Raw genomic sequence first — 25,645 nt, 5'->3', positions numbered from 1 at the left:
TCTCATCTAGATTCTAAGATATTTTATGCAATGAAAATGTTTCTCAAAATAGGTCGATGAATTTAGTTTTTGCTCTAGCACATTTAACCAAAGGAATTTGATATTATGATTGCTAGAAATAATAGGATTTATAGATGGTTAGTAGACTTAATTCAACTGCATGTTTGATTGTATAGCTAGACCAAAGAAATTTGATGTTTAATGCTTGACAATATATGGGTTTCTATCATGGAAATGAATTAATCTATCTTAGTGTTTTAGATTTATGAAAGCCTGTTGATTGTTTGCTTGGTTGTTTGCTTGGTACCTTGACTTGGAACTAATCTTTAAAAATTATCGAATTCCCATTGGTTCATCTTATAAGTAATTGATTGAAAGCCATTTACTTTACTAATCTTTACTCGTTCTTGTTTGACTAGACAGTCTAGTTACTTGGTTACTTATAAACACTTTGATTGTGTTTAGATTAAAACATGTCTTGATTAGAATCATCTTAGATTTATTTGACACCTCTTTTATGCTACAACAACTATTGAGCTTGGAATTAGGCTACAAAAAAATGTTCATTGCATATCATGTATCCTTCAAGCCGGGATGTAAACGATGTAAAAACCAAGACTTAGAAACCGAGTCAGAAATCAAGCTAACGCTTAAATTCAACTTAGTTGGTTTGGTTCTCTATATATCTAAAAGGTGAAAAAACCAATCATACTACCAAAATTCTTAGAAAATTGGACATATATTTAAGATTGTCACTTTGAAAATAAAGCGATGGTTTTTGTTACATAACTATCTTCTTAAAGTTTATATAAACACAATCTGTTTTTTCAGCTTGTAGACAATCGTTTTACATAAAAAAGGTTGCCTTAGTTTTTGTTTATTTAAAAATTAGATTTATTTGTGAACTAAATTGTATGTTTTCACGACGAAACCAAGAGACTAAGATGAGACTTACAACTAGATAAAAATAAATAAAATAATACTTACACATATAACGTGAGTTATGCAAGTAAAATAAATGAATTGACATAAATCAATGTCTTACGATCGGTCCTAAGCGTAACCACTAAATAAAGATCATATATGACCCATTGACGGCCTTCTTTTTTATTGGGTGATATCATATACATATCCAAACTTATACATTTACATCAACAAACATGTGTATATCTGTGAACTAAACGACACATGAATCATCATGATGAATTCATCAAATACTCTTCAATCTTCAAGATATACATACGGGCATGGATGACGAAACTATGTTATTGTATATTGTTAGGTCGTGAAAGGTGTTATACATAGTCACATGTGTTACTATATCCTAACAATTACAAAGTTTATTATATGATGATTTTTAAAACTTTAAGCTAATGACCCTACATGATTAATTAAGAATTTGGATTAAGGTTTGCTAATCACGCGGTGAATTTAGTCTCTATAAAAGCAGTTGCTCACCTTCCACAACCTTCAATATCAACTCACCACAACCTTCTCTCTTACTCGTCACTCTTTCTTTTATATTCCTCTCCATCTAGCTATAAGTTATAAATTAATAAATAAGAATAAAATGGACAAAAGAGGAGGAATATGTAGTGGAGGTTCGGGATCATCAGGAGAAACAGAGGTGAGAAAGGGACCGTGGACGATGGAAGAAGATCTTATTCTTATCAACTATATCGCCAACCACGGCGATGGCGTTTGGAACACTCTCGCCAAATCTGCAGGTTCATTTAATTTCCTCTTAAAGAATTTCAATTTATAATTAATCACCAATATGTATGTGTATATATAGATTTATCTTACGTTGTATTTTAATATATAAACTAGGGTTTCTACATAACTTGCATAGGTATCATACAAGAGTAACAATCTTGTATCACTCATATACCAATTTTTTTTTTTAATCTTCTATAGTTATTATCTACACCTATGAAGCACAATTGCTATCTATATCATCAATTCTTTGGTAAAAACGATAACTGTTTTGTTAATATGTTCTTTCCTTGTTAAAATTTGATCTAAATTAAAGGAAACCTCCAAAGACGTTTTTGCGTAAATGTTCTTATAGGCCTAGGGATAAATGAAAATTATGTAAGACAAGTTACATATAAGTATTCTAATAATAAACAGTATTTTAGTGATCCATGATTTATATAAATACACATCTGTGGATATGCAAGTACGTATGAAACAATATTTGACTATGATGATTTATTAAATAAACGTTTAGGTCTAAAACGCACCGGGAAAAGTTGCCGGCTCCGGTGGCTGAACTATCTCCGCCCTGACGTACGACGTGGAAACATCACGCCGGAGGAGCAACTTATCATCATGGAACTTCATGCTAAGTGGGGAAACAGGTAAGTTTTAATTAACATAAATGACTATATACAAATACATGACATACACTATGTGTAACAAAAGAACAAAGGCAAAATTTTCTAACTTTCTTTCTCAAACAAAGATACTCGAACTTTGAATCGTTTATATACTCTTGAGGCTATATATAGCCACGTAGATCTTTGAAAAGACAATAAAGCAACACATTTAGTGATTAAAGCAACAAAAACGTTCAATTCCTTTGTGACAATCTTTGATCGAAGTTTTTTCTTGGCCGTCAGTTCTCATTTCCTGCACATGTCGAATTTTCCAAGCCACTAACATTAGACCTCGTGCATGTTTATCAAAACAACATGAAAACCTCGTGCGTATTTTCATATGATTTATAAAGTACATAATTTCCGTAATTATTCAAGTTGATTTCCCACGTTTCTGAAAGATTTACGCGGCTCTATTTATTTCCTTGTCTGTTTGTTTATCCAATTTCTATTTCTATTTGTTTTGTACGTAAAGAGCTGGGAAATTATGCCCAAGATTAAAAGGTACAGATTGTCTGCATTTTTAAGTAAGTACAATTTAGTTTATCGTTTCATGGGAAGATACCTCCTTCTGGTATACTAATTACGGATATGAGTATGAGCCTATTAGGTATGTCAGCCTGATTATACTAAAATTTTCATAATTCATGATGTAGACAATTTATTCATAAGATAGCAAGCTTTTACTAAATCAGAGAATTACACTTTATAGACCCTTTTAACAAACAAATAAACAAAAAAAATTAAAGTAACGCTTTTACCAAAAGGATAAGGGATAAAAAAAATTTAACAAACTTTATAAGGCTTGAAAAAGATCCAAACATAGTACATGTGAACAAAAGTATAAAGTCTCCTGACAACAAGAAAAGGCATAATTGAAATAGACGCAAACCTTAATGTTTTGGATTCATCTAGACGTACTTGGTTTGTCGCAGTCACGGATTAGACCGCTAACCCCACAACAATCATGAGCTCATCATCTTAGTTATCCTTATATTAAATAATAAATACTTATCTCATAAATAAATTAACACTTTAATATATATGATCAGGTGGTCAAAAATCGCTAAACACCTTCCAGGAAGAACCGACAACGAGATCAAAAATTTCTGGAGGACAAGAATACAAAAATACATCAAACAAACCGATGTAGCAGCAACTGCAACGTCGTCCGTTGGATCTCAGAGTTCAGAAATCAATGATCACGCTGCAAGCACGTCGGCCCATAATGTCTTTTGTGCACAAGACCAGGCGATGGATACTTATTCTCCTACAACAACGTCGTATCAACATACCAATATGGAATTCAACTATGGTAACTACTCTGCGCCTGTGGCTCCGGTGACTACGGCTGCGACGACAGCAGATTATCCGGTACCGATGACCGTTGATGATCAAACTGGTGAAAACTATTGGGGCATGGATGATATCTGGTCATCAATGCATTTACTCAATGGTAATTGATTAACAACGATCGCTCGGAAAACAAGATATGGAATATTACTTTGAGATTTGTGATTTTTAGTACTGTGATTAGTACGTGACATGTATATGGTTTTTGCCTCGACGTTTCGAGGTTTGGGGATATACTTTTTATATAATATCAATAATCATAATCCTTGATATATATTTTGAACTTTATTGCAACCCGTTGGATGTTATACATAAATAAAACTGGAAGGGGTCATTTATTTCCTGGCCTTATATTTGTACTAGTTGAATAATTTGTCGTAGGAATGTTTGTGTCATGTATAAATGATAACACTAACTAGTTTTTGCATATGATTTGTATATTCCAATACAAACGTTTGTTTATTTGTTCTCTGTTCCACTTCCATAGTGTAATGTATTTTGGAGGTTTTATCACATCTTACTCGACTATTAAAAACGTCCAAGCTTATACCTGACTGATACAGCTATGAGCTATCCGTTAACCAATAAACGATAACTACATTTGAATGAATAGTAATTAACATATTCGTACAATTAATATATAGTTAAAAAATAAAATAATACATAGTTATTTTCTAACTTTAAAACAGATACACATGAGTTAGGCGTGTCTATACATATACATGTGGACCGATGCATTTACATATCACATGACACAAGCATATGGAACCTTATTTCACCAATAGCAAGAAGACAAGTGTCACAGCTGAAAATAGATAGCTTTTGTACAGTTCACGATGCCTTTATTCAACAATTTTTATCCATTTTTGGGCATCGCCATTCAACATGCAGAACCCGACGTAAGCCTAACTCCATTAACTAAAACCACAATCTTCAAGACGAAGATATCGACTTTATCTTTTATTTTATTTTCGTTGTCAAAGGAAGAAATAGACTGTTTAAATAAATAGAGAATCTATAAAATGGTTCTTTATCACTGATTTGCATCCATGCGTCAAAATCCGTAAATATTTACATCTAAAAAGGTACAAACATGGGATGAACATGTATGGAATATAAGATTCGACGAGCCTAGAAACGTAAAGAGTAATTGAGCCGTAAGTGTATATATATATATATATTGATATGATAATAAAGCAAGTATGAATATTGATGTGTAAACCAAGTTGTCTTAAGTTCAGTGGCAATTCGTCTTGGCCACCTAGCCGTGCCATTTAGATCGTGTCCGCCCGAATGTAAAATTTTGTGAGATAAAATTTTGGGCCTATAAAGTTTTTGGATCTCCACGGTTATAAAAATGAGTATTGATGTGTAGATTTATTATCTGCATACATCGGATAGAATAGTTGGTCAATGGACATGAAGTTAGGTTGGGAAGTGCAAGCACTATTGCAAGACGGCAAAAGCATTTAAGCTTTACCGAACTTCTTAACTTTAAGTCTTTAGCCAACGACACATTTTGTCCGAATGAAGCATGTGTAGAGGATAAATCCAAGCTACACTTTCTCTTCTCTATGCATTGGCTAGAATGGGAATAATTGATAATTCATTTGTTTTTCGACGGATATATATAAGAAATTATGTAAAGATATTTAAGAAAATAGCAGGTGCCGATATAGCGTCTTCGTTTTCGGGGTAAATTATAAAAAGTGGAAAAACTATTTTCATGTTTTATATAAAAATCATGAAAAATAACGGCGTTAAAAACAAAACTGAACAAAAATAAATTGTGCATGAAAAAAAAGCAAGGTAATGTACCAACTACCAAGTGAATGCATTATTTTCTCAGAAAAAAATGCATTATATTTTCCGGTCTCGTCTTTACATCGATCCTCATTCTTTTTCTTTCTTTCTTTTATTGCTAAGACATCAATCCTCATTCAAACTCTAAAGATTTATTTTATGGTTTTAAACGTATTATTGCTAAACCATAAGTGAAAGACATATTGGTCACTAGCTCTCGGAATATCAAAGAATCAAGTTCTGAGTTATGCATGATGATTTGTTATTGGATTAGTTTTTAGATCGAATATCTTATTGATTCAAATGCCGTAAGATAACTTACACGATCGAATTGATGCATATAACATGGAACTGATTTCACCCTCAATAGCTAAAGTAAACGGATGTAGTAGGTCATGTCATAGATTTGCTATATTATGTGTATTTTAATTTGTGGTATAAGATTATAACATGTTTTCTCAAAACTAAGTTTTTTCTTCTGATTTATCTTGTCTTATTCTTAAGACATCTCAGATCAATCTACAGCGTCTCAGTTATATCCAGATTCCATGCTAATTATATTTGTGATGAAACTTGATACTTATATTAGATAATTAGCTTGAATTTTGAATTTAAAAAGAATAGCAAATTTTTTTTACTAGGCCAACGCGTTTATGTGGAGATTGCCAACTTCCCATGTGAATTTTTTTTTTTTTTTTTTTTTTTGTCAAACAAACGATTATATTAAATCTAAAAGGGTTTTAAGTTATTACATTCGGTAACAAGATAAAAACTGGAGGGAACCTCGACAGTTTGATGAACACCAACAAAACAGCAAAACAAGACATAACGAACTTAACGAGAGATACTTGCTCGACAACCGGAGAACCGTGGGAAATCATCAGATGCACCCCTAAATAGGTTACTACCACGAGCATGAAATAGTCAGAATCGACGTTGAATAAACCAACCAACAAAGCTTGGAAGGAGGCGGAACGAGCAAGAGCAGCTCTAGCTCCGACGACGCTCTCCGAAGAGACTAGGTGAATCTCAACAGAAACGGAGAGTATACCAGTCATGGATTTGTCGCTGATGAACAGACTGGATGGACCTTGAAACCGAATAGCGCAAGTGACAAAATTAGAGTTACTGCAAACTCTACTGACCTGTGATGGCTGGACAAATAGTGTTCTTAAGTTAAGCATAACATCACAGCTTTGGGCTAGGTGAACCCTGTACACTGAGGCTAAAGTTGTCTCCAATCCCATATAAACGATTGACTTCTCAAACACCTCAGACCAACTAATATAGATATCGTTAACTAGAATCCATGGTAAAGCGAGGACATTGTTCAAAACGCAGCTTTGGACACCAACATTACCGTGCTGGAACACTCGAGCTTTGGCTGAACCGAGTCTGGTTCGCTGTTCCATGGAAGCCATCATGCTATAGATTAAGTGTTGATCGTCTGAGCTGGGTTCCGAGTCTTTGATGAACGGCGAGGGGGGCTCTGAAAACCCACTGGAGCCGCAGTCTGGAGGGTCCGGCAGGTCCAACCGTGGAGGAAAGAACGGACCTTTGGCGGATTCACTTCCTGGCTGAGGAAGGAGGCAAGGCCATAGTGGTCCAGATCTTGCAGTTGACGGAGTTGGTGATAACCTTAAACTGTGTAGCTCAGCTCCGTTGAGAACATGCCAGGATGTAGCTGCCTCAATGTTAGATGAAAGCTTGTCGGCATAAAGACCAAGGAGGCAGTTAGCGAGGGTTGGTGATATGCGGTTGGAGATGGTGACTGGTACCGGCGACTGAGGAGAACTGAGCTGAGCATGTGTGTTCTGTATAGACGTCGTAGACGCCATATGAATAGATTCGGTGAAGGTACACACAGACTTAACACATCCACTCGCCTCAGTAAGTTGAGCAGTGACGAGAAGGGTACCGGACACGGGGGTGACGGCGAGCTGAGCAGGGGCATGGACGACGACCAAGCTAGAAACGGCGGAGATAGCAACCAAGCGGCGGTGAGGGACTGTAGAAAGCACTGTTGAGAGGAGCAACCAGATGGAGAGAGCGATAGCTATATCTGGTCCCAAGGCTCGATTCCTTTGTTTCTGTCGTTGGATCCGTCGAGGGCCCTTGCCGCCGAACATAAATTAAAGTGGCTTAGAATTTACAAATATAATAGACGTGGAAGTATTGGGTTTTACTATCTTCTCTTTTATCTTTGTTCATTTATCTGCTTGGAGTATTGTTCTTGTATGCCTTTGCTGTACTTTCCATATATAGCATAAACCAGTTTCTTCCCGTCTCGATGAATTTGACATATTTTAACTATATTTATACAGAGTTAATGTTGAGGTCGGCTCATCTATCATAAATGATTTTGGTTATTATGAGTTATTGATACTATTAGATAAGCTTCAATTAATGATTTAATCACTTACATAAAAAGGACAACATAACTGGTTTGTACTTCTTGTTAGTTGCCTCAAGATTTTTCTTTATGAGATGTTCGGCCCTCCTCGATATATTCCGGTGATGTTTGTCTAAATAGTATCAACTACATTACTTACATAGTTACATTACAAGTAGTTTCAATATTGTCGCAAACAATACTGACTAATAAGTTGCATCATTATTTCTTCGTCATCATAACGTGCTATTCCCAAGTTAATCGTAAAATTCTGTGACTACTTAGCAACCACATTTTTACATGTAATCTCAATCAGTGGCAGACCCAGATTGATTTTAAACATGGGTCAAAACTAAATGTTTTAAATCTTAGATAAAGATAAATGTAAAATAGGGTGTCACGCGGACTTGAACTATGGCTAGACAACCTCCAATGAAGGTTTTTTAATCAGAATCCCACTATTAAAAATAAAGAAATAAAAAAAGAAAAATGGAGAAAGAGTGAAGAAAGTTTCTAAAAGAAGGGTTTTTAGACCATGTTTATTGAAGGGTTCTTTGGAAGTATTAAGGGATTGAGAATTGCATAAGAAAACCAAATTGGTAATATTATAAAATTCATCAGTAAGTTAAAATTTCAGATTGTAGTTATACAAAAAAGTCAAAAGTTTATTTCATTATTTTTTCATATTTAAGTCGGATCAGGAAATAATAATAAGTTTAATTTTTAATCTCACATTATTTTAATTGTTGATTAAGTTTGAAATTAGTCATTACATATTTTGTTTTTATATGATATTTTGTGATCGTTTTGGGTTTTCTTCTTAAAACAAATGTCTAATCATCTAATCAAAAATATATTCACCATAAAAATATTATTTTAAATTCTTAATCCAACCTAAATTTTTTTGAATAATTTTGTTGATTTTTAGATACTTAGACAGCACAGCTAATGCACTAGCTAAGAGTGCTCTGCTAAACTACTCTGCCCTGTAGCCCTTTGATTTCTATTTAATGCAATTGCCGTTCAAAAAAAAAAAGATACTTACAAGATAATATTCAATCTGTTACACAAAATAGAAAATATGAGTTAAAAAAATTATCTCATCGTAAAGTAAAGAAATAATCTTCTCTTTCAAAATTTATCGGTTATTTTTCATGTAACTTTGTACCTATCATCACTTTATTTTTTGCAAATTAACATATACTAAATTACTAAAATAAAAAATATATTTACACATCTAAGATGAACAAATCAAACTAATACAATAAATACAGTTAATACGATTTGGTTGAATTATATCAGAAATCATTATACTTTAATTTGACTGAATATATGACACAATATACCCACAAAATTAATTATTAGACTAATCCAAATTCTTATACAAAGTCAAACATTAAAATTAAAAATAATATATTTTTGTTTATAGTAATATTCTTATACATATAAATTATAGAACGACTCAACATATTACTAAATAAATATGAAATTCTCAAATAATATTATAAATATAGTAACCAACTATTACAATTAAGTATTTTGTATAACTTATATATATGCATAAATTTTCAAAGGACTATCATTTTTATGTTTATTTATGTAACTTTAAATCGTCAACACTTTAGTTTAATTTTACTATTTGATCCTCAAACATACTATATTAAATTATACATAATCATACTAAAATATATTTACAAATCTAAGACAAGAATGAAACTACATGAAAATATCAAAATTTAAAAAAAAATTAATTTGTACAATAAAAATATTATAGTTGAATCAAAAATTAAATGTTATCTAATATATTTAAATAATAACCAAACAGTCGAGATTTTATATATCCAAAATTTTACTTCTAATTAAAATAACAAAATGCTATTTAAAATAAACAATGCATATTGATTACAATATAAGTAACAGAATAAATAAAATTAAAAAAATATTAATAAATTTTTATATTATATTTACTTTATAATATTTATACCCGTGCATGAGCTAGTTGTGATATTCACTCCAAAGCAGAACGGTTACATGTTCGATCGCTTTTGATTTTCATGTGTCTTATAATTTGTTTGAAAAATCTTGTATATCTCAACACTTTATTTTTTGAAATGATATTTACAATTTAGCAAAAAAAAAAAAAGAGATCAAAAAGAGGAAGATGAAAAAGAAGAACGATGAAAGAATAACAAAATATAAAAATTGGTAACTAGAGAGTTTTGAGTTTTAAAGGTCTTTCTCTCATCAGAAAGTATGTGGCAATTACTATGTAGCCAAATGAAATTAGAAAGTGAAAAAGTGGTTTGAGGCGTATTTTTTTTCTAAACAAAAATGATACTAGTATAGTCCTTCTCTATATATCTCGAGGTTCTAAGTTGCCTTGCATTTTCAACTTCGAGACTCGTGGTAAACCGTAAACGAAACCGGAAATAACTGAACCCTTAAGTTTGGATACCCAAAATATTTTTAAAATGAACTTTCTAATTTTGTTTTGGTACCAAATAATATCGGTTAATACTCCTATTATTCAATAGAAAGAAGAAAACATGGCCAATAATCAACATAAAAACGAAATGTGGAAAATGGCAAATGAATCACTAAATAGCAAAAGTATACAAAATAATCATAAAGATGTTAGTTTTTATGCTATTTAATTACTTTTAGATTTAATATATTGTTCCTGCAAGCTTTCAAAATAATTTCTTCTTATGAACACAACTTAACCACTGAATGATTTGACATTTTCCAGTATATTTGTGATTCAGCTTCTATAAGACTTAACTACAAACTAGCTCAAGTAAACATATGTATCAGCTTAGCAAACAAGTGAAGTAACAAGCTCACAGCATAACTGAGGACCACTATTTCAAAAAATAATACCAACACATCAAAAGCAGATTACATTGTCTTCTTCACACAAACATAGCATTCCAGAATTCGACTTTAGCACAGCCTTTGTTACAAACAGATATCACCGGTTAAAACATTGATTCATGCAATTCAATAACTTGAGGTACAATTTAATTTTCTTAATGGATTTCACATTGGAACAGAAGCGTTAGAATATAGTTTCTGTCTGCTTACCAAATCAGCTCCAGCATGATCGAATCTTATATCTTCACATCATTAGCGTCGTAGAACTCTTTCCAACCTCCTACCAATCTCATTCTCTTACGTTCCTTCTCAAACCAAAGCTTTATAGACCACTTCACGCCGTGTTTATCCAATAGGCTCATCCTCTTTGCCATTCGGATCTTATTCAACTTTGTAAAAGCTATTGGAAGAACCTGAGCAAGACTCAAGAGAGAGACAAGGAATCCGAATCCATGGACTATAAATTGACAATGACTTGGTGATCAAACAACACTAACCAGTTTATATAATCTAGACTAACCAGTTTAGATATTCCCACTCAATTGTTCTTCTTGAAGCCCACGATATCTCTAACTAGTTGGTGAAGGATAAGATAGGTTTAGTGGGGGTTATTGGTTGTAGTATTTTAATGAATTTAGGATTCTTTCTTGGATTTAGAAATTCTTGATAAATACATAGATTTTAAAGTCAAATAAGTAGATTTCAGAATCAATGATATAGATTTCAAAATCAAAATAACTGGATTATCATAAATCAGCCAAATAGTTAATTGAGAGGAGGTAGGATTCTTCTCTCCACTGTGAATTTGCTGAATAGACCATTACTATCACGTAAACCTGCAGTAATACAATCTAAAAGTAGATTTATCAAAGTGTTATTTTCTTGAGGACTCCATTGAACATAAGAACTTTTTCCACCTTCTTGTGGTTCTTGTTGTGATTCTTCCATTGATGCTCTTTTAGGGTTTTAAAGTGTTTGTTTCTTGTGTTAATTTTCTAATGCATAGTCGAGATTATATATAACTATGATAGACCGACCACTACGATAGAAATAGAAAACTAGGAAAATGTAGAAATTGGACAATTGGAAACATAGAAAACTTTCAAAAGTGTGATGAGTGCTCGATGTTTAACAAAATGGAAAAGTTACAAGCACACTAACGAACAAAATAATCATATCTTTGTGAGTGCTTGTTATAATTAACGTATGCAATACATATATACGAAACTTGGTGCCGAAAAGATATTAGGAAAACCAATAATACAGATTTGTCAAAATATCAAGGTTCAACTTAATATTTGCTCATTTGTATTTTTAACTTAAAATCATTCATAAATCAATTCAAATCTAATTTTAAATCAAATTACTATTATTGAATAACACCTGATTTTAAAATCTATTTTAAGATCATAAAACCAATAACAATTGATTTGAATATAGATTTTAAAATCATATAACCAATAACAATGAATTTGGATATGAATTTTTAAATCACAGAACCGATAACACTAGATTTGACTTGTATTTTTAAATCCATTAAAATATATGAACCAATAGTATTAAGAGTTATCTATTACTAATAGGAAAAAGAAATAGCAAAGTTGTGCTAGCACTATATTTAATGAAGAGATTGGTTACCGAGGAAGACATGTACAGTCAACATGCTTGCAAATTAATAATCTACAAGGACCATAACATAACCAAGAAAGTATTGATACGACTGGAAACTTCTCCAGGCAAATAAGACAAACTGAAACTTCATTAAGAGAAAGGCCACCCAAAACATTTTTCCCCAGACATCAGGTCAATACCTAAAATCATAGGAAAAGTTTGTTTTGATCTAACAAAAACAAAAACAAAAACAAAAACAAAAACAAAAGCAAAAGCAACAGATGTCCTCAAAACTCAACCCGGAAAGCATAGGCCTCATGAGAATCAATGAATTTCACACGGCTCTCTCTTGAGCTTCTCCATTCACCCACCACGTTTTCTTTTGGAACTTCGGGTGGTCCATACTTACAGAAGTAGGTTTCATCGCCTGGTGGTGCGGAGAACAAAATCGAGTTCCCGGTCATACCACAACCATCAGGAAGCTGGTTAGCCGAGAAGCAGACATTTGCATGATCTTCTCCAAGAAACAACACACGGTCTCCTATATCATCGACCTCGGCCCATCCTAAACCCTCCAGCCTACTCACTGTACATGTTACCGGACCATTATAAGGTTTGTTTTTCTTAACCAGGAAAAGCTCATCATCACCAGCTGGAATCAGATAAGTGATTTCACAGGTAAAGTTTTGAGGTATCAGGCGAACTGCTACTAGCGAATAAGGATGGATAGCGAGAATTTCCTTGTCATAGAAGAAAGAAGCATAGAATCTTCCTCTAAAAGTGACTAAAGCAGTGCATCGAAAACTTGGAACGCCCCGAAGCTGCACCCACTTCCTTTTAGCACTTGTTAACACGAACAAAGTTCCCGAGAAGATACGGAGCACAACGAACTCTCCTCCTCCTAGCGGAAGAATAGCAGCAGCGTTTTTGTAAGTTGTTCTCAATCCTTTAGGATCCCAACAAACCATTGTGTACTGATGGCCTAGAGATACGATCTGGGAGCCGATCACGTTCATCAATATTGTTGGATCAGATTTTCGCATCTTCACCCTTAGCGAGCACTGAAGAGGAGATGGAACCTCCTCCATGTAGTCAGCAGACTCATCTCGGCCTACTAATCCCATGAAAAACTCACAAGCCGACTCATCAATGACGAGGACAAGAGGGATCTTGTGGAGGGAGCACAAGCCGTCCTTTTCGACAGGATAAGTGGGAAGAGAGTAACTTGAGCGCAGCAGGGAAGCCGGATATGGGAATGCGGATCGCCACAAGGTGCTGACAGAGCGAGCATGAACAACATCGAAACAGTTCATTTTATGGGTGATAATCTGAAGCAGCTCTTCAGGGAGCTTAGTCCAGTCTGGTATCATCTTCTTCTCTTCCGTTGCAGGTTCAGCCATGTTCGCTGTAAAACCAGAGAGAAAAATTAAGCTTTAAGCAAACATGAACAGACAAGGATTAACCTCCATTAATAATAACATCTCCTAGCAAAGTTTATGACTAACCAAGAAGTTTTTTCTCTAGTAACTTAAGTATCTATAGCCGACAAAACCAAAAAAAAAAAGTGAATAATACGACTTTGAGATTCAATTTCAATGGTGCGAGAAGTAACCATGCATGTCTTGATGGAAAGACAAAAACCTAGGAGGGAGAAGTTGTCGGAGAAGAAATGAAGTGACTATCCATGTTCATCTCCGCGAGCAATTTATAGCATCGAGAAATGACGTCGGTTTTGGAATGGAAACACCCATTCAGTGTTTCGGTTTCATCGATTCAGATTCAAAATACTAAAAAGTGTTTTTTTTTTCCTTTAATTTTAAATCTTATCTTACTGTATCATATTTCTTACTATATATTAATTATTTAGTGATTTTTTATTAAGTGTCATTCATATGAAAACTCTCTAATTAATTGTTTTAATTTGATTAGTTGATGATTTTTTTTATTATTAATTTATTTAATTCAATTCTAAAAGAAAACAAAATCAAGAATCATCTTACCACAATAACTAAACAAATAATATTACCAATAATGATTATCACAAATATGTTTTTTTTTAACACTTGATTATCACAAATATGTATTAAGAAAATTGTGACATCAATGCTAGATTTTCATTTATTTTAATGTTTCCAATTATATCCAATCTAGCATGTTTCTCCGTGATTTCGGAGATGATAATATTATACAAAAAGTACATGTTATATTTATAATGTTATAATTGTTGAATAATAATTTAAAATATTAAAAGTTTAGCATTTAATAGTTTGATTATCAAAAATTTTAGTATCTATTAGATATTAAATAGTATTTAAATCTAAAATTTGCACAAAATTGATTGTAAAACAAATTTTTGTTTTAGCACTGAAAAAAATAAAACAAAAATCTAAAATATCAACTATTGAAATCTAAAATCAATTACTTCTACTTTATTAGATAATAAGTCTTTTACCTTTATGAGAGAAAACCCATATATACAGTGTCGTCTTAAAAAATTTAATGTCCTTAAGCCAAACATAAAATAGAGACCTTTTTTTTAAAAAAGATTGCATTTATTTAAAATGAAGCAAACAAAAATTTGTGGTATTAAAAGAAAAGTGGGCTTTAAGTGTAAATTAGGTTTTGTTGTAAAAAAATTAAGAACAGTGAAATTTAAAAAGAATTATTGTCTTTTTGTATTTAAAATTGGTTTTTTTAATCATGGATCTTTTTTGTTATAAGTTCACCAACTAATTGATAATTTAACAAATTAAAATGAACTTTTCTAATTAGTAAAATAACACCAGAATTTTGTTTGGACCCATGATAGCATAGGTCAGAGGCGGGACTGCATATATATTGGTGAATAACCCAAAGGGCAAGCCCAAAGATGATTGCATATTATTTCAAGTCCAAAAGAAAAACATTCTGGTTTTTGTTTATTTCAAATACGTTACCTTTGTTGGCACTTTGGCAGAGATACGGAACCTAAACTCCAGTCTACAATAAAGCTGTCTCACTGGAAATGCTGGCTACAGGCTCGAGTATTATCCAAGAGAGAGTAATAAAGCAGCAGATAGGATAGCAAAGGAGGCTTTTTCATTACAGAATCATGTCTCTAAGTTTTATTCTATTGTGCCAGTTTGTTTAAAATCTGTGTTTGAGACAGATTTGTCTATTGTAGTTCTAAACATTATGGGATGAATGAAAAGTAGTAGTTGAGCCAAAAAAACAAAATAAAAAGCCAGTCTACAATAAAAGTTTCGTTTTGTCTTGCGATATAATAGTATATAGATAGTAAATTATTTTCTTTAATTCGCGGCCACCATATCCTCATCTCGACCACACTTCCCAATGCCAAGTCTAAACTTTAGCAATTTCATACTGACGATTTTCGCATATATTTTTTAATATAATAATCATTTTACCAATGATGATGGGCCAAGCAAGTCGTGCAAGCAAAGAGCTAAGGTGGGTCCCCACTACAACAGATTCTCCAGAGAAATGAATGGTCTAAGATCTAATGTTATCCTTTTCGTAACTTATCATCCAACCGTTCCTTTATAAGGAAGTCAAAGAGGGGGTATAACTGTCATTAAACAAACACAATCCTCGAATATCATATTCACTGGTGGAAAAAAATAACAGAAAATAAATTATTTTTCTTCGGGAAAAATTTTAAAAACGTATAATTAGGATTTGATTTTCTCGAGGAAGTGAAAAAAAGGATAAGCAGAGAGAATGGGAAGAGCGTTCGTGTATGTGATTCTGGGAGGAGGTGTAGCTGCTGGCTACGCAGCTCTGGAATTCACGAGGAGAGGTGTCTCCGAAGGCGAACTCTGCATCATCTCCGAAGAACCTGTAACCCCACTACGACCTAAAATCACTTTCTTTCTTCGAATTGATTTCGAAATTTTAGTGTTTGATAGCTAGGAGGAGATGATAACCTACGCCGTTGCTTTCTCCTTTTTGTTGATTCATCCGATGATTACTGAGTGAGACTCTGTAGTTGGGTTTATTAGTAGTTTTGAAATTTTAAAAGTGTTGATTGAAAGGTTTTGAGTATTGGTGGTTTGATGATTATATTAGATGGAGACTGGTTAGGCTTGCTTGCCTCTCTCTCACTTTTGTCCCTTGTAGTTTCTACTAATATGTTACAGTGCTACTAAGAGCATGATTAATCAGGGGTTCTTAAAATAGGGTTCTTGTCGGAATATAAGAAACTAATTTAAGAGCCGGTTGGTTTCTTATATTCTGCTAAGAACCCCACCCTAAGAACCCTCCATTAATCATGCTCTAAGTTAGTAACTATACGAACTTTGTGTGGATTTATCTAAAGATTTGGGGTTTTGCTCTCAAGATTTTTGAAATTGTGTGTTGGTTGCAACTCATTCTTAGAATTCTCACGCTGAAATGAATCTGAGATGCGGTGGAAGTTTGTATATTATCTAGTCTCATCCATGCATTCTTAGCATCTCACTTAGATATTGTTTATCCATCTTTGGATATTGTCAAACAGTCACTTTGGCATCAATTTTTTTTTCTGGATATTGGTTCATGTTTTTCAATTGTAATTGTTGTGAAGCATTAGTTTGGGTTAGTATTATTAAATTAAGAGGGAAAAGGGAGATTCTTTGTTTCTTTCGCTTTGAGAATAATTAGCTAATGTTTATGTTTTTGCTTTTTTCTTTAGGTTGCACCATATGAGAGGCCAGCGTTGAGCAAAGGTTTTCTACTGCCGGAAGGTAAGTGAAACCTGGTAGCTTTGCGTTTTTCTGCTTCTGGAGTTAGGAGGACATAAAGAGTTTGAGTTATATAGTTCTCGCGTTAATCCCACGATCTTATCTGCAGATCCTGCACGGCTTCCCTCTTTCCACACTTGTGTTGGGGCTAATGATGAGAAGCTCACCCCGAAGTGGTACAAGGAACATGGTAACTACACATGCGATTTTGATTTTCAGAAAAAAAGACTATTTTACTTGCCTACTTTGGCTATGACTTATGATAATAAGTTCTGAAAATTTAGTGAAATGCTTGTGTCAGGAATTGAATTAGTCCTTGGAACTCGTGTCAAGTCCGTTGATGTGAGGAGGAAGACTCTTTTGTCGAGCACTGGGGAGACTATAAGTTACAAATTTCTGATCATTGCAACAGGTGCCAGGGTATGAATTGCACTATGATATACCTGGTTTCGTTTTTCCAAAGTAGAGAGTGTATGCGGGTGAGAAAATGCCATTAACGTGTATGATAAACTACTGGTTCTCACCATCAAGATTTCGTCCTTGAGATGTTACACTCTGTTACTATCTGTTAAGTCTTGAATTGTCTGAAGTCAATGGTTATGTAATTCTGGAACGTCTGTTAGATGCTGTGAGCGTCTGTTTATCATCTGCTCATTCCTGAACATTTTCGTTGCCTTACTCTTGTCACATGTGTCTTGTGCAAGCAGGCGTTGAAGCTCGAAGAATTTGGGGTGGAAGGCTCAGATGCTGAAAACGTTTGTTACTTAAGAGATCTGAGTGACGCAAACAGGCTTGCCACAGCGATCGAATCAAGCGCCAATGGGAATGCTGTTGTTATCGGTGGTGGCTATATCGGCATGGAGTGTGCTGCATCTTTAGTGATCAACAAAATCAATGTGACCATGGTTTTTCCAGAGGCTCATTGCAGTAAGTGCTCTTCATTTTTAGTTAACTTGTAGAAGAGAAAACTTTGGGTCTGTGTGGTTGGCTTGACCTGTTTTAGTTTCTTATGACAGTGGCGCGTCTCTTTACCCCCAAGATAGCAAGTTTGTATGAAGATTACTACAGTGCTAAAGGAGTGGAGTTCATCAAAGGAACGGTTTTGACATCATTTGAGTTTGACTCGAACAAAAAGGTTATATAATTAAAAGATGTTTGGTACTTTGCATCTATGTATAGAATTAAAAGTCGATAATAAACTATGGAATAGAGGAGCCTTCTGATCAAAGTATGAAAATAATCTTGAGCATTGTTCGATTTGCAGGTGACAGCGGTTAATCTCAAAAACGGGAACCATTTACCAGCAGATTTGGTGGTGGTTGGAATCGGAATACGACCAAACACAAGCTTGTTTGAAGGACAGCTAACAATAGAGAAAGGAGGAATAAAAGTGAACAGCAAAATGCAGTCAAGTGACAGCTCGGTGTACGCAATAGGCGACGTAGCTACGTTCCCAGTGAAACTATTTGGAGAAATGAGAAGGCTTGAGCATGTGGACTCGGCTAGGAAATCCGCACGGCACGCAGTTTCAGCCATCATGGAGCCAGAAAAGACTGGAGAGTTTGACTACCTGCCGTTTTTCTACTCAAGGGTCTTTGCCTTCTCGTGGCAGTTCTACGGAGACCCTGTAGGTGAAGTTGTGCACTTTGGGGAGTTTGAAGAGGGTAAAACCTTTGGAGCGTATTGGATTAAAAAGGGTCACCTTGTTGGGTCGTTTCTCGAAGGAGGGACTAAAGAAGAATACGATACCATCTCAAAGGCCACACAGTTGAAACCGGCAGTGACTGATCTGGAAGAACTGGGAAGAGTAGGACTCGGGTTTGCTGAGACAGTGGTGAGTCAGCATATAGTTCCAGAAGTCAAGGAGGTTCCGAGCTCTGCGCTGGTGAGGCAGGCTTCAAGAGTGGTGATGATGGAGAAGCCTTTGCATGTATGGCACGCGGCGACTGGAGTCCTTGTTGCTGCATCTGTGGCTGCGTTTGCGTTTTGGTATGGGAGGAGACGCCGTAGGTGGTGAAAACCGCTTTCAAAGCCTCTTTGCAGAGGATTTGGATTCATTGGAAATGGGATTTGCTGTTGTTTGTAGCATTGGTGGGAATATATAATAGGAGAAAGGGAGAGAAATCGAAACTACTCAATGTGATTACATTGGTATACGATTATTATATGCTTCTTTCGAATTAAAAGAATGTTTCCACTTCCAACTTGTTGGCATAAAGAAAATGCTCCACAGCGAACCTTGAGGTCAAAGTATTTGCATCATTCAGAACCGAAAAACTTGAATTCATATTTGAACCGATCTATTAAAATACATGAATATATTATGTAAAATAATACTCCTTAATAAATGTCATTCTAATATTTTTTTATTGTTACACAAAAAATATCACTTTATAATTTAATGCAAATTATACTTACTTTCAGCTGAAAAATAATTGTAAACTGTATTAATTTTATAAATAATTTTATTTATCTCAAATACTATTGGTCAAATATGTGTAATTAATAACAATTACATCAACTTTCTTAATCTGTATGAAAATTATCATATTGACACTTATTCACAAATGGAAGTGAATAAACTAAAGGAGTAGTATTTTAAGTTATGAATATTACCTAGACATGATCTAGCCTCAAAGGTATAATAAAAAATCTGAAAAAAATCAAAATAACTGAATATTTAAATCAGTATTTGAATTTAAAGACATCACTCAAATACTTAATTTCATTTTTGTTTTTATATGTAAAAGTTTTGAATCCAAATATTGTTCATCGAATCTGAAATGAGTTCGGGTCCAAAATAGATTTTAGACAGATTTACGAAATGAACACAAACTATAAAAACTAGAACGGGTCTAGCTAGGTCTAGCCAGTAAACTAAACAAGAAAAAATCCAATCTGCACCAGGCATGTACCCCTGATAAGGGTATTTTCGTCATAAAACTAGTGATACAACTTCATCTACGTGTATAGGCGCATGATAGCAGCAGCACGCACTTTTAATTGTCCAAATTACCCCTTATCCTTTCGTTTATCTATCCTATCTTATTCTTCATCTTTCGTGTTAATGAACACATACAGAGAGGAGTCACAACACAAATCCGAAGAAGCCTAAAGAGTGAGAAAAAAATGGCAGCGACGACTCTTTCCATCGCAACCACAATCCTCTCCTCCTCCTCTCACCTCACTCCCCATACCTGCTTCCCATCCCGACCAAACGCAACCGCATTTCCCTTTCGCCTCGGTTCACCTTCCTCCACTCTAACACACCGCGCAACCAACCTCCGTCCCATCGCCGCCGTCGAGGCCCCGGAGAAAATCGAGAAGATCGGATCCGAAATCTCGTCCCTCACTCTCGAGGAAGCCCGCATCCTCGTGGACTACCTCCAGGACAAGTTCGGCGTCTCTCCCCTCTCCTTAGCTCCCGCTGCAGCGGCTGTGGCTGCTCCGGGAGGCGGTGATGGTGCGGCGGCTGCGGTGGAAGAGCAGACGGAGTTCGATGTGGTGATCAACGAAGTCCCGAGCAATGCGCGTATCGCGGTGATCAAAGCGGTTAGGGCGTTGACTAGCTTGGCGTTGAAGGAAGCGAAGGAGCTTATCGAAGGGTTGCCGAAGAAGTTTAAGGAAGGTGTGACCAAGGATGAAGCTGAAGAAGCTAAGAAGCAGCTTGAAGAAGCTGGCGCTAAGGTTTCCATTGCTTAAAGTGTTTTTTTTTTTCCTTTCTTGAAGTTGTGTATGATTTGTTCCTTGTTGTGTTGTTTTAGAATGTAGTTTGTGTCTGAGATTATTGATTCAGCTCTGAGAAAATATATTAATGTGAATCAAATTTGCGTTTCTTATAACTGATTCATCCATTGGCGCCTGTGTCGTTACCTGCAGTCTACATATAACATATTTGTTGAAATGAGTTACTCACTCACACGCGAAACTGGGTGACATATGTATATAGAAAAAACAGGTCCCTATCACATTGTAGTTGTACTGTAATATGTAAACACCATTAAAAAATAAATTCAACAACGGTATATCATCACTTAGTGATAAAATATATGTACAAGAAGAGAATGTGGTCATAAGATAAAACAGGATTGATTCTAGCGATAGTGCCACGACAGTACGACACGCGCATAAGCGCCTTTTGTTTCCATCAGTGGATATAGTAGTAGTGACTTCTCAATCAAAACTAAAACAACGAAATAAACTTATGAACGAGCAAAAACCATCACAAAGGAAAGTCTATGTACCTTGTTGCCACTACCGCTAGCACATACAACGTAAAGAACGCAAATCGAATCAGTCAATCAAGATAAGTTTACCCAATGATAATCTTTAATGCCTGGAGAAGCATTAAGATTGTTTTAAAAAGCTGGAACGTATAATATGCTCAAGTAGCTAAAATTAGCAATGCATAACTCCAAAGTTTGAAGAAATCTCACTTACAAAGCTCTAGAAGACCGATGCGAAACCAAACACACAAACAACATTGTATAAGAGGTTACCAAGTGATTGCCTTATGCTTCTTTTGAAATTAAGGTACGTTTCACTACAAACACTGTGAATATTATGTTGTTAAAAAAGAAAGCAATCATCAAGGGCGTTTGGTCTAGTGGTATGATTCTCGCTTTGGGTGCGAGAGGTCCCGAGTTCGATTTTCGGAACGCCCCATTCTTTACTTCCATATATGTTCGTTGGCGCATGATAGCAGACGTGCGCATCTATTTTACTGCCCAAACTACCCCTTATCCTTTGTTTTGCTATCCTCACTACCTTTCTTCATCTCATACGGACACAGAACAAGTTCCAGAAGAAAGGAAGAGAGTGACAATGGCAGCGACGACCCTCTCCATCACGAGCTCAATCCGCTCCTCTTCTTCTTCTCCCACTCTCGCTTCCGCTCATCACTTCCCTTCTCGATCCACCTCCATCGAATTTCCCTTCCGCTTCGGTGCTTCTTCTCCCACCATCAGCCACCGTGCAACCCACCTCCGTCCCATCGCCGCCGTCGAAGCTCCTGAAAAAATCGAGAAAATCGGATCCGAAATCTCGTCCCTCACGCTCGAAGAAGCACGCATCCTCGTAGACTACCTCCAGGACAAGTTCGGCGTCTCTCCCCTCTCCTTAGCTCCCGCCGCAGCGGCTGTAGCTGCTCCGGGGGACGGAGCTGGTGCGGCTGCTGCTGTAGAGGAGCAGACGGAGTTCGATGTGGTGATCAACGAAGTACCAAGCAGCTCGCGTATCGCAGTGATCAAAGCGGTTAGGGCGTTGACTAGCTTGGCGTTGAAGGAAGCCAAAGAGCTTATCGAAGGGTTGCCGAAGAAGTTCAAGGAAGGTGTGACTAAGGATGAAGCTGAAGAAGCCAAGAAACAGCTTGAAGAAGCTGGCGCTAAGGTTTCCATTGCTTAAAGTGTTTTTAGCAAGTTTATAAAAAAATGTGTTCTTTTTCGGAATTTCATGGATCTTTTTCGCGTGTTGTCAGTATAGTTTGCGTTTCGAATTGTTGATTCCGATTGGAGAAAATGTTGAAAACTTTAATCAATTTGCTTTCCCTATTACTGATTGTGCCTTGCTCGTTATATGCACATAACGTGTTCGTTGAAATGCCTAGGCCTTAGCTTAGAAGAAACAAAACAGTATTTCTTACAAAACATGATGGTTGCGTTTGTGTGAATTTGATACACTTCTACAACAAATCTTATACTTGCTAGTTTTGTAAACTCATACTCTTGTCTAAATCTAACCGCAAAAAAGAAAAAAATCGAATCGGGAAAAGAAAGAGCGGTTGATATACATAAAATCCACATAACGGTTGCGTTTGTACAAATCTCATATACTTTTGTCTGAATCTAATCGCAAAGCCGGTCGGGAAAAAAAAAAGAGAGAGGTTGACACATAGCTTGACGTCAGAAAACAAGAGTCTTTAAGATTTTTTTTTTTTGTTTAAGAAATAAGAACGTACGTAATGACACGATGTCTAGAAAAATAAATAAATAACGTACGACGTGATAACACGAAACGAAGTTTCTAATAAATAGTTTAACAAATCAAAAGCACCAATCACAAAATATACTCTTTTTTTTCCTTTTTTTTATTTCTGAACACCAACCCTTTTTTGTTTCCTTCTTAAGTCGAGGAAAAAAAAACAAAAACTTTCCGCCGCAGGAAACGAAGAAGAAGCTGTTCTTTCTCTTCTCTTCTACCTTCTGGTAATTTGCTTACTTTTCTCGTGAAAGGAGAAACCTTCTGTTCGTTGGTTTCTTCTGATCGTTGTCGTTCTTTTTCCTGATCATGTTTTGTTTTGTTTTGCCTTTGGTGTAGTAGTTTAGGTTGTGTTGTGTGTTACGAACGAGAAGACTCTTCAGTTTCGATGGGAAATTTCCTAACGACAGGTTCTAGGGTATCTGAAAACAGAGAAGAAACTGACATGAACGGTTCGTCTGAGGATGAACCGAAGTCAAACGATGTTAACATGGAGAGTGTTAACGACTCTGGACCAGTTGAAGATTATGTGATGAGTGAAGCCTCTTCGTTGCCGAATACAAACCAAGATCATTCCATAGATGGGTTCCATGTAGGAGACTTTGTGTGGGTACAAGGAGTCAACCGTCACCAATGGTGGCCTGGGAAGGTTTATGATTCTTCAGACGCTTCTGACTTAGCTTTGAAGCATATGCAGAAAGGTACATTACTTGTTGCACTTTCTTGGAAAGAGACGTTTGCTTGGTGCACTCCATCGCAGCTCAAACCGTTTATAGAGAACTTCAGGGAGTTTTCGAAGACGAGCGAGTCTACTACCTTTCTCAGTGCTGTGAGAGAAGCTGTGAGAGAGATTGGTCAACAGGTTGAGAACCTGTTGGTTTGTGACGAGTCTCTGGTTAGTCCTGTAGTAGTTGTGAATTGTGGAGTTAAGGAAGGAGTTCTTGTACCTGATGTTAAAAGAGAGACTCTAACGTCATTGGTTCTTGAAAAACCTGGGATAGTTCTTGAAGATGTTAAAAGCCTTGCCAAGGAAGCTAGTTTTAGTGATGTGTTGGAGATTGAGGTTTTGAGGAGGAAAATATCTGCGTTTTATCGGTCTAAAGGACGGTTTGGTTTAGCTAAATACGATGATGAGAATCCATATATCATAGGACTTGAAGACAAAGAGGATGAGTATACATTCAAGAAATCTTCTGGTCAGGAATCTTTAAGAAAATGCTCTAAGCATCCTAGTAATAAAAAGAGGAAACATGGTGGTGAAGTTTCTAAATGCTCAAATCATTTAGAAGAGAGTGAGAAGAAAGAGGAGTCAGGTATTGATATAGTTGTTGATTTATCAACTCCACTGTCTTTACTCTGCAAGAGGGTAAAGGTTGATGATGTTTTTTCAAGTGTTGAAAGGAACAATGGGAGTGGCGAGACTATAGTGCACAGAGGTAAGAGAGAGAGGAAGAAAAGCAAGTATCTTTCACCTGAATACATGACAGACTTTAGTTGGAGCAGGAGAAAGAGCAAACTAGAATCTGAATCAGCAGAGAAGATGACAAAGAGTCCTGCTGAAAAGGCCATTAATTTTGTTAGCTTGGGAGCTACAACAGAGGAGATACTGGAGCTTATCCGTGCAGCTTCCCTCAGCACACAACATTCACAAGAGTGTAAAAGCTCGTATGACATGATAAGAGAGTTTGCGTCCATTTACCGCAGCTTTACATATGTTACTGGAGCCAATTACAAAAGAAACGGTTCTGATGAAGATAAGCAGCTTGAAGTGAAGGTGAACAAGAGAGAAACACCTGAAAACACAAATGAAAAGAAGGGAGTGACGGATTTGGAGTGGTTGAAAAAGAAGCTTGAAAAGATGAGAGCATTGTTGGACGAATCAGAGGGAGGAGAGTTTAGGGAAGAGTTGAAGATGAAACTTGAAGAGGAATCAAGAAACTTGCTAGACAAGGTAAGGAAGATGACTGTTTGTTCATCTTAACTTGTAGGATGTTATGTTTGTGTATTAGTTGAAGACACTAGCTTTTAGGAGGAGCATTGAGCTTAATTTATGCAGATGAGCATTCAAACCTTTTGTTGTAGTCAAAAGTGCCTATTTCAACCTGAACTTTACCCGTCTTGCCTATTTCCTCTGATTCCATACCGAACTAAGTATGATTTTGAGAGTTAATGTAGTATTTTTGTTTAGTTCAGTATGAAATATAAAGTTCGTGAAGGAAAAGGTACAACTCTTGAAGTTCATGTAGTATTTTTAAGTTTTTATGTAGTTCGGTATAGAATACGCATTGTTGTTGGATAAGAATAAGCACGATAAGGATAAGTAAAGTTTAGGTTGGAATAGATACTTTTTCCTTTTCTTGTATGGATTACTTTGGCCCAATGGGCCTTCAGTCTGAATCTTGTGATAATTTGAATATAAAAGTTTGACCTACCTAATAGTAGCATCCATCACTAACCCGGTAAAGGAGGCGGCTGAGGGAGTACTGCTAATATTGAATATAAGCCCACTGGTATCTATAAATAATGTACCATGA

General features: G+C 35.5%; 6 protein-coding genes across 6 annotated transcripts; 5 read left to right on the top strand and 1 right to left on the bottom strand.

Moving 5' to 3' along the window:
* The first annotated feature begins 1,101 nt into the window (after positions 1–1,101).
* Positions 1,102–4,096, top strand: LOC106352397 (transcription factor MYB21). Its single transcript, XM_013792034.3, has 3 exons — positions 1,102–1,727; positions 2,234–2,363; positions 3,434–4,096. The coding sequence occupies exons 1-3, from the start codon at positions 1,571–1,573 to the stop codon at positions 3,843–3,845; spliced, it is 699 nt and encodes a 232-aa protein (XP_013647488.1). The 5' UTR covers positions 1,102–1,570; the 3' UTR covers positions 3,846–4,096.
* Positions 4,097–12,389: 8,293 nt separating this feature from the next.
* On the bottom strand, positions 12,390–14,216 carry LOC106352396 (F-box/kelch-repeat protein At1g64840-like). Its single transcript, XM_048735365.1, has 2 exons — positions 14,027–14,216; positions 12,390–13,819 (listed from the first exon to the last, which is right to left on the bottom strand). The coding sequence occupies exons 1-2, from the start codon at positions 14,031–14,033 to the stop codon at positions 12,702–12,704; spliced, it is 1,125 nt and encodes a 374-aa protein (XP_048591322.1). The 5' UTR covers positions 14,034–14,216; the 3' UTR covers positions 12,390–12,701.
* A 1,773-nt stretch (positions 14,217–15,989) lies between these two features.
* On the top strand, positions 15,990–19,339 carry LOC106349230 (monodehydroascorbate reductase 4, peroxisomal). Its single transcript, XM_048735364.1, has 7 exons — positions 15,990–16,254; positions 17,087–17,138; positions 17,245–17,325; positions 17,437–17,555; positions 17,843–18,062; positions 18,152–18,270; positions 18,400–19,339. Exons 1-7 carry the CDS (start codon positions 16,135–16,137, stop codon positions 19,150–19,152), a joined length of 1,464 nt encoding a protein of 487 aa, XP_048591321.1. The 5' UTR covers positions 15,990–16,134; the 3' UTR covers positions 19,153–19,339.
* Positions 19,340–20,184: 845 nt separating this feature from the next.
* On the top strand, positions 20,185–22,687 carry LOC106349229 (50S ribosomal protein L12-3, chloroplastic-like). Its single transcript, XM_013789163.3, has 2 exons — positions 20,185–20,838; positions 22,540–22,687. The coding sequence occupies exon 1, from the start codon at positions 20,265–20,267 to the stop codon at positions 20,835–20,837; it is 573 nt and encodes a 190-aa protein (XP_013644617.1). The 5' UTR covers positions 20,185–20,264; the 3' UTR covers position 20,838; positions 22,540–22,687.
* LOC106349228 (50S ribosomal protein L12-1, chloroplastic) lies at positions 21,848–22,687 on the top strand. Its single transcript, XM_013789162.3, has one exon. It carries the CDS (start codon positions 21,960–21,962, stop codon positions 22,536–22,538), a length of 579 nt encoding a protein of 192 aa, XP_013644616.1. The 5' UTR covers positions 21,848–21,959; the 3' UTR covers positions 22,539–22,687.
* Positions 22,688–23,464: 777 nt separating this feature from the next.
* LOC106350874 (PWWP domain-containing protein 6) lies at positions 23,465–25,236 on the top strand. The gene has a single exon (XM_013790710.3). The coding sequence runs from the start codon at positions 23,500–23,502 to the stop codon at positions 25,090–25,092; it is 1,593 nt and encodes a 530-aa protein (XP_013646164.2). The 5' UTR covers positions 23,465–23,499; the 3' UTR covers positions 25,093–25,236.
* The last annotated feature ends 409 nt before the right edge of the window (positions 25,237–25,645 follow it).

The sequence above is a fragment of the Brassica napus genome, chromosome A6 (assembly GCF_020379485.1).
Source record: "Brassica napus cultivar Da-Ae chromosome A6, Da-Ae, whole genome shotgun sequence".
Classification (NCBI taxonomy): Eukaryota; Viridiplantae; Streptophyta; class Magnoliopsida; order Brassicales; family Brassicaceae; genus Brassica; species Brassica napus.
The sequence above is the reverse complement of the archived record's forward strand: the minus strand, read 5'-3'. Positions and strand labels throughout refer to the sequence as shown.

Excerpts from the sequence above, each read along its gene's own strand:
- LOC106352397 (XM_013792034.3), top strand. The coding sequence starts at position 1,571 with ATGGACAAAAGAGGAGGAATATGTAGTGGAGGTTCGGGATCATCAGGA. Across the intron at positions 1,728-2,233 it reads CACTCTCGCCAAATCTGCAG|GTCTAAAACGCACCGGGAAA; the intron begins GTTCATTTAATT and ends ATAAACGTTTAG. Across the intron at positions 2,364-3,433 it reads CATGCTAAGTGGGGAAACAG|GTGGTCAAAAATCGCTAAAC; the intron begins GTAAGTTTTAAT and ends ATATATGATCAG.
- LOC106349229 (XM_013789163.3), top strand. The coding sequence starts at position 20,265 with ATGGCAGCGACGACTCTTTCCATCGCAACCACAATCCTCTCCTCCTCC.
- LOC106349228 (XM_013789162.3), top strand. The coding sequence starts at position 21,960 with ATGGCAGCGACGACCCTCTCCATCACGAGCTCAATCCGCTCCTCTTCT.
- LOC106349230 (XM_048735364.1), top strand. The coding sequence starts at position 16,135 with ATGGGAAGAGCGTTCGTGTATGTGATTCTGGGAGGAGGTGTAGCTGCT. Across the intron at positions 17,326-17,436 it reads GAAGTGGTACAAGGAACATG|GAATTGAATTAGTCCTTGGA; the intron begins GTAACTACACAT and ends TGCTTGTGTCAG. Across the intron at positions 18,271-18,399 it reads AGTTTGACTCGAACAAAAAG|GTGACAGCGGTTAATCTCAA; the intron begins GTTATATAATTA and ends TTCGATTTGCAG.
- LOC106350874 (XM_013790710.3), top strand. The coding sequence starts at position 23,500 with ATGGGAAATTTCCTAACGACAGGTTCTAGGGTATCTGAAAACAGAGAA.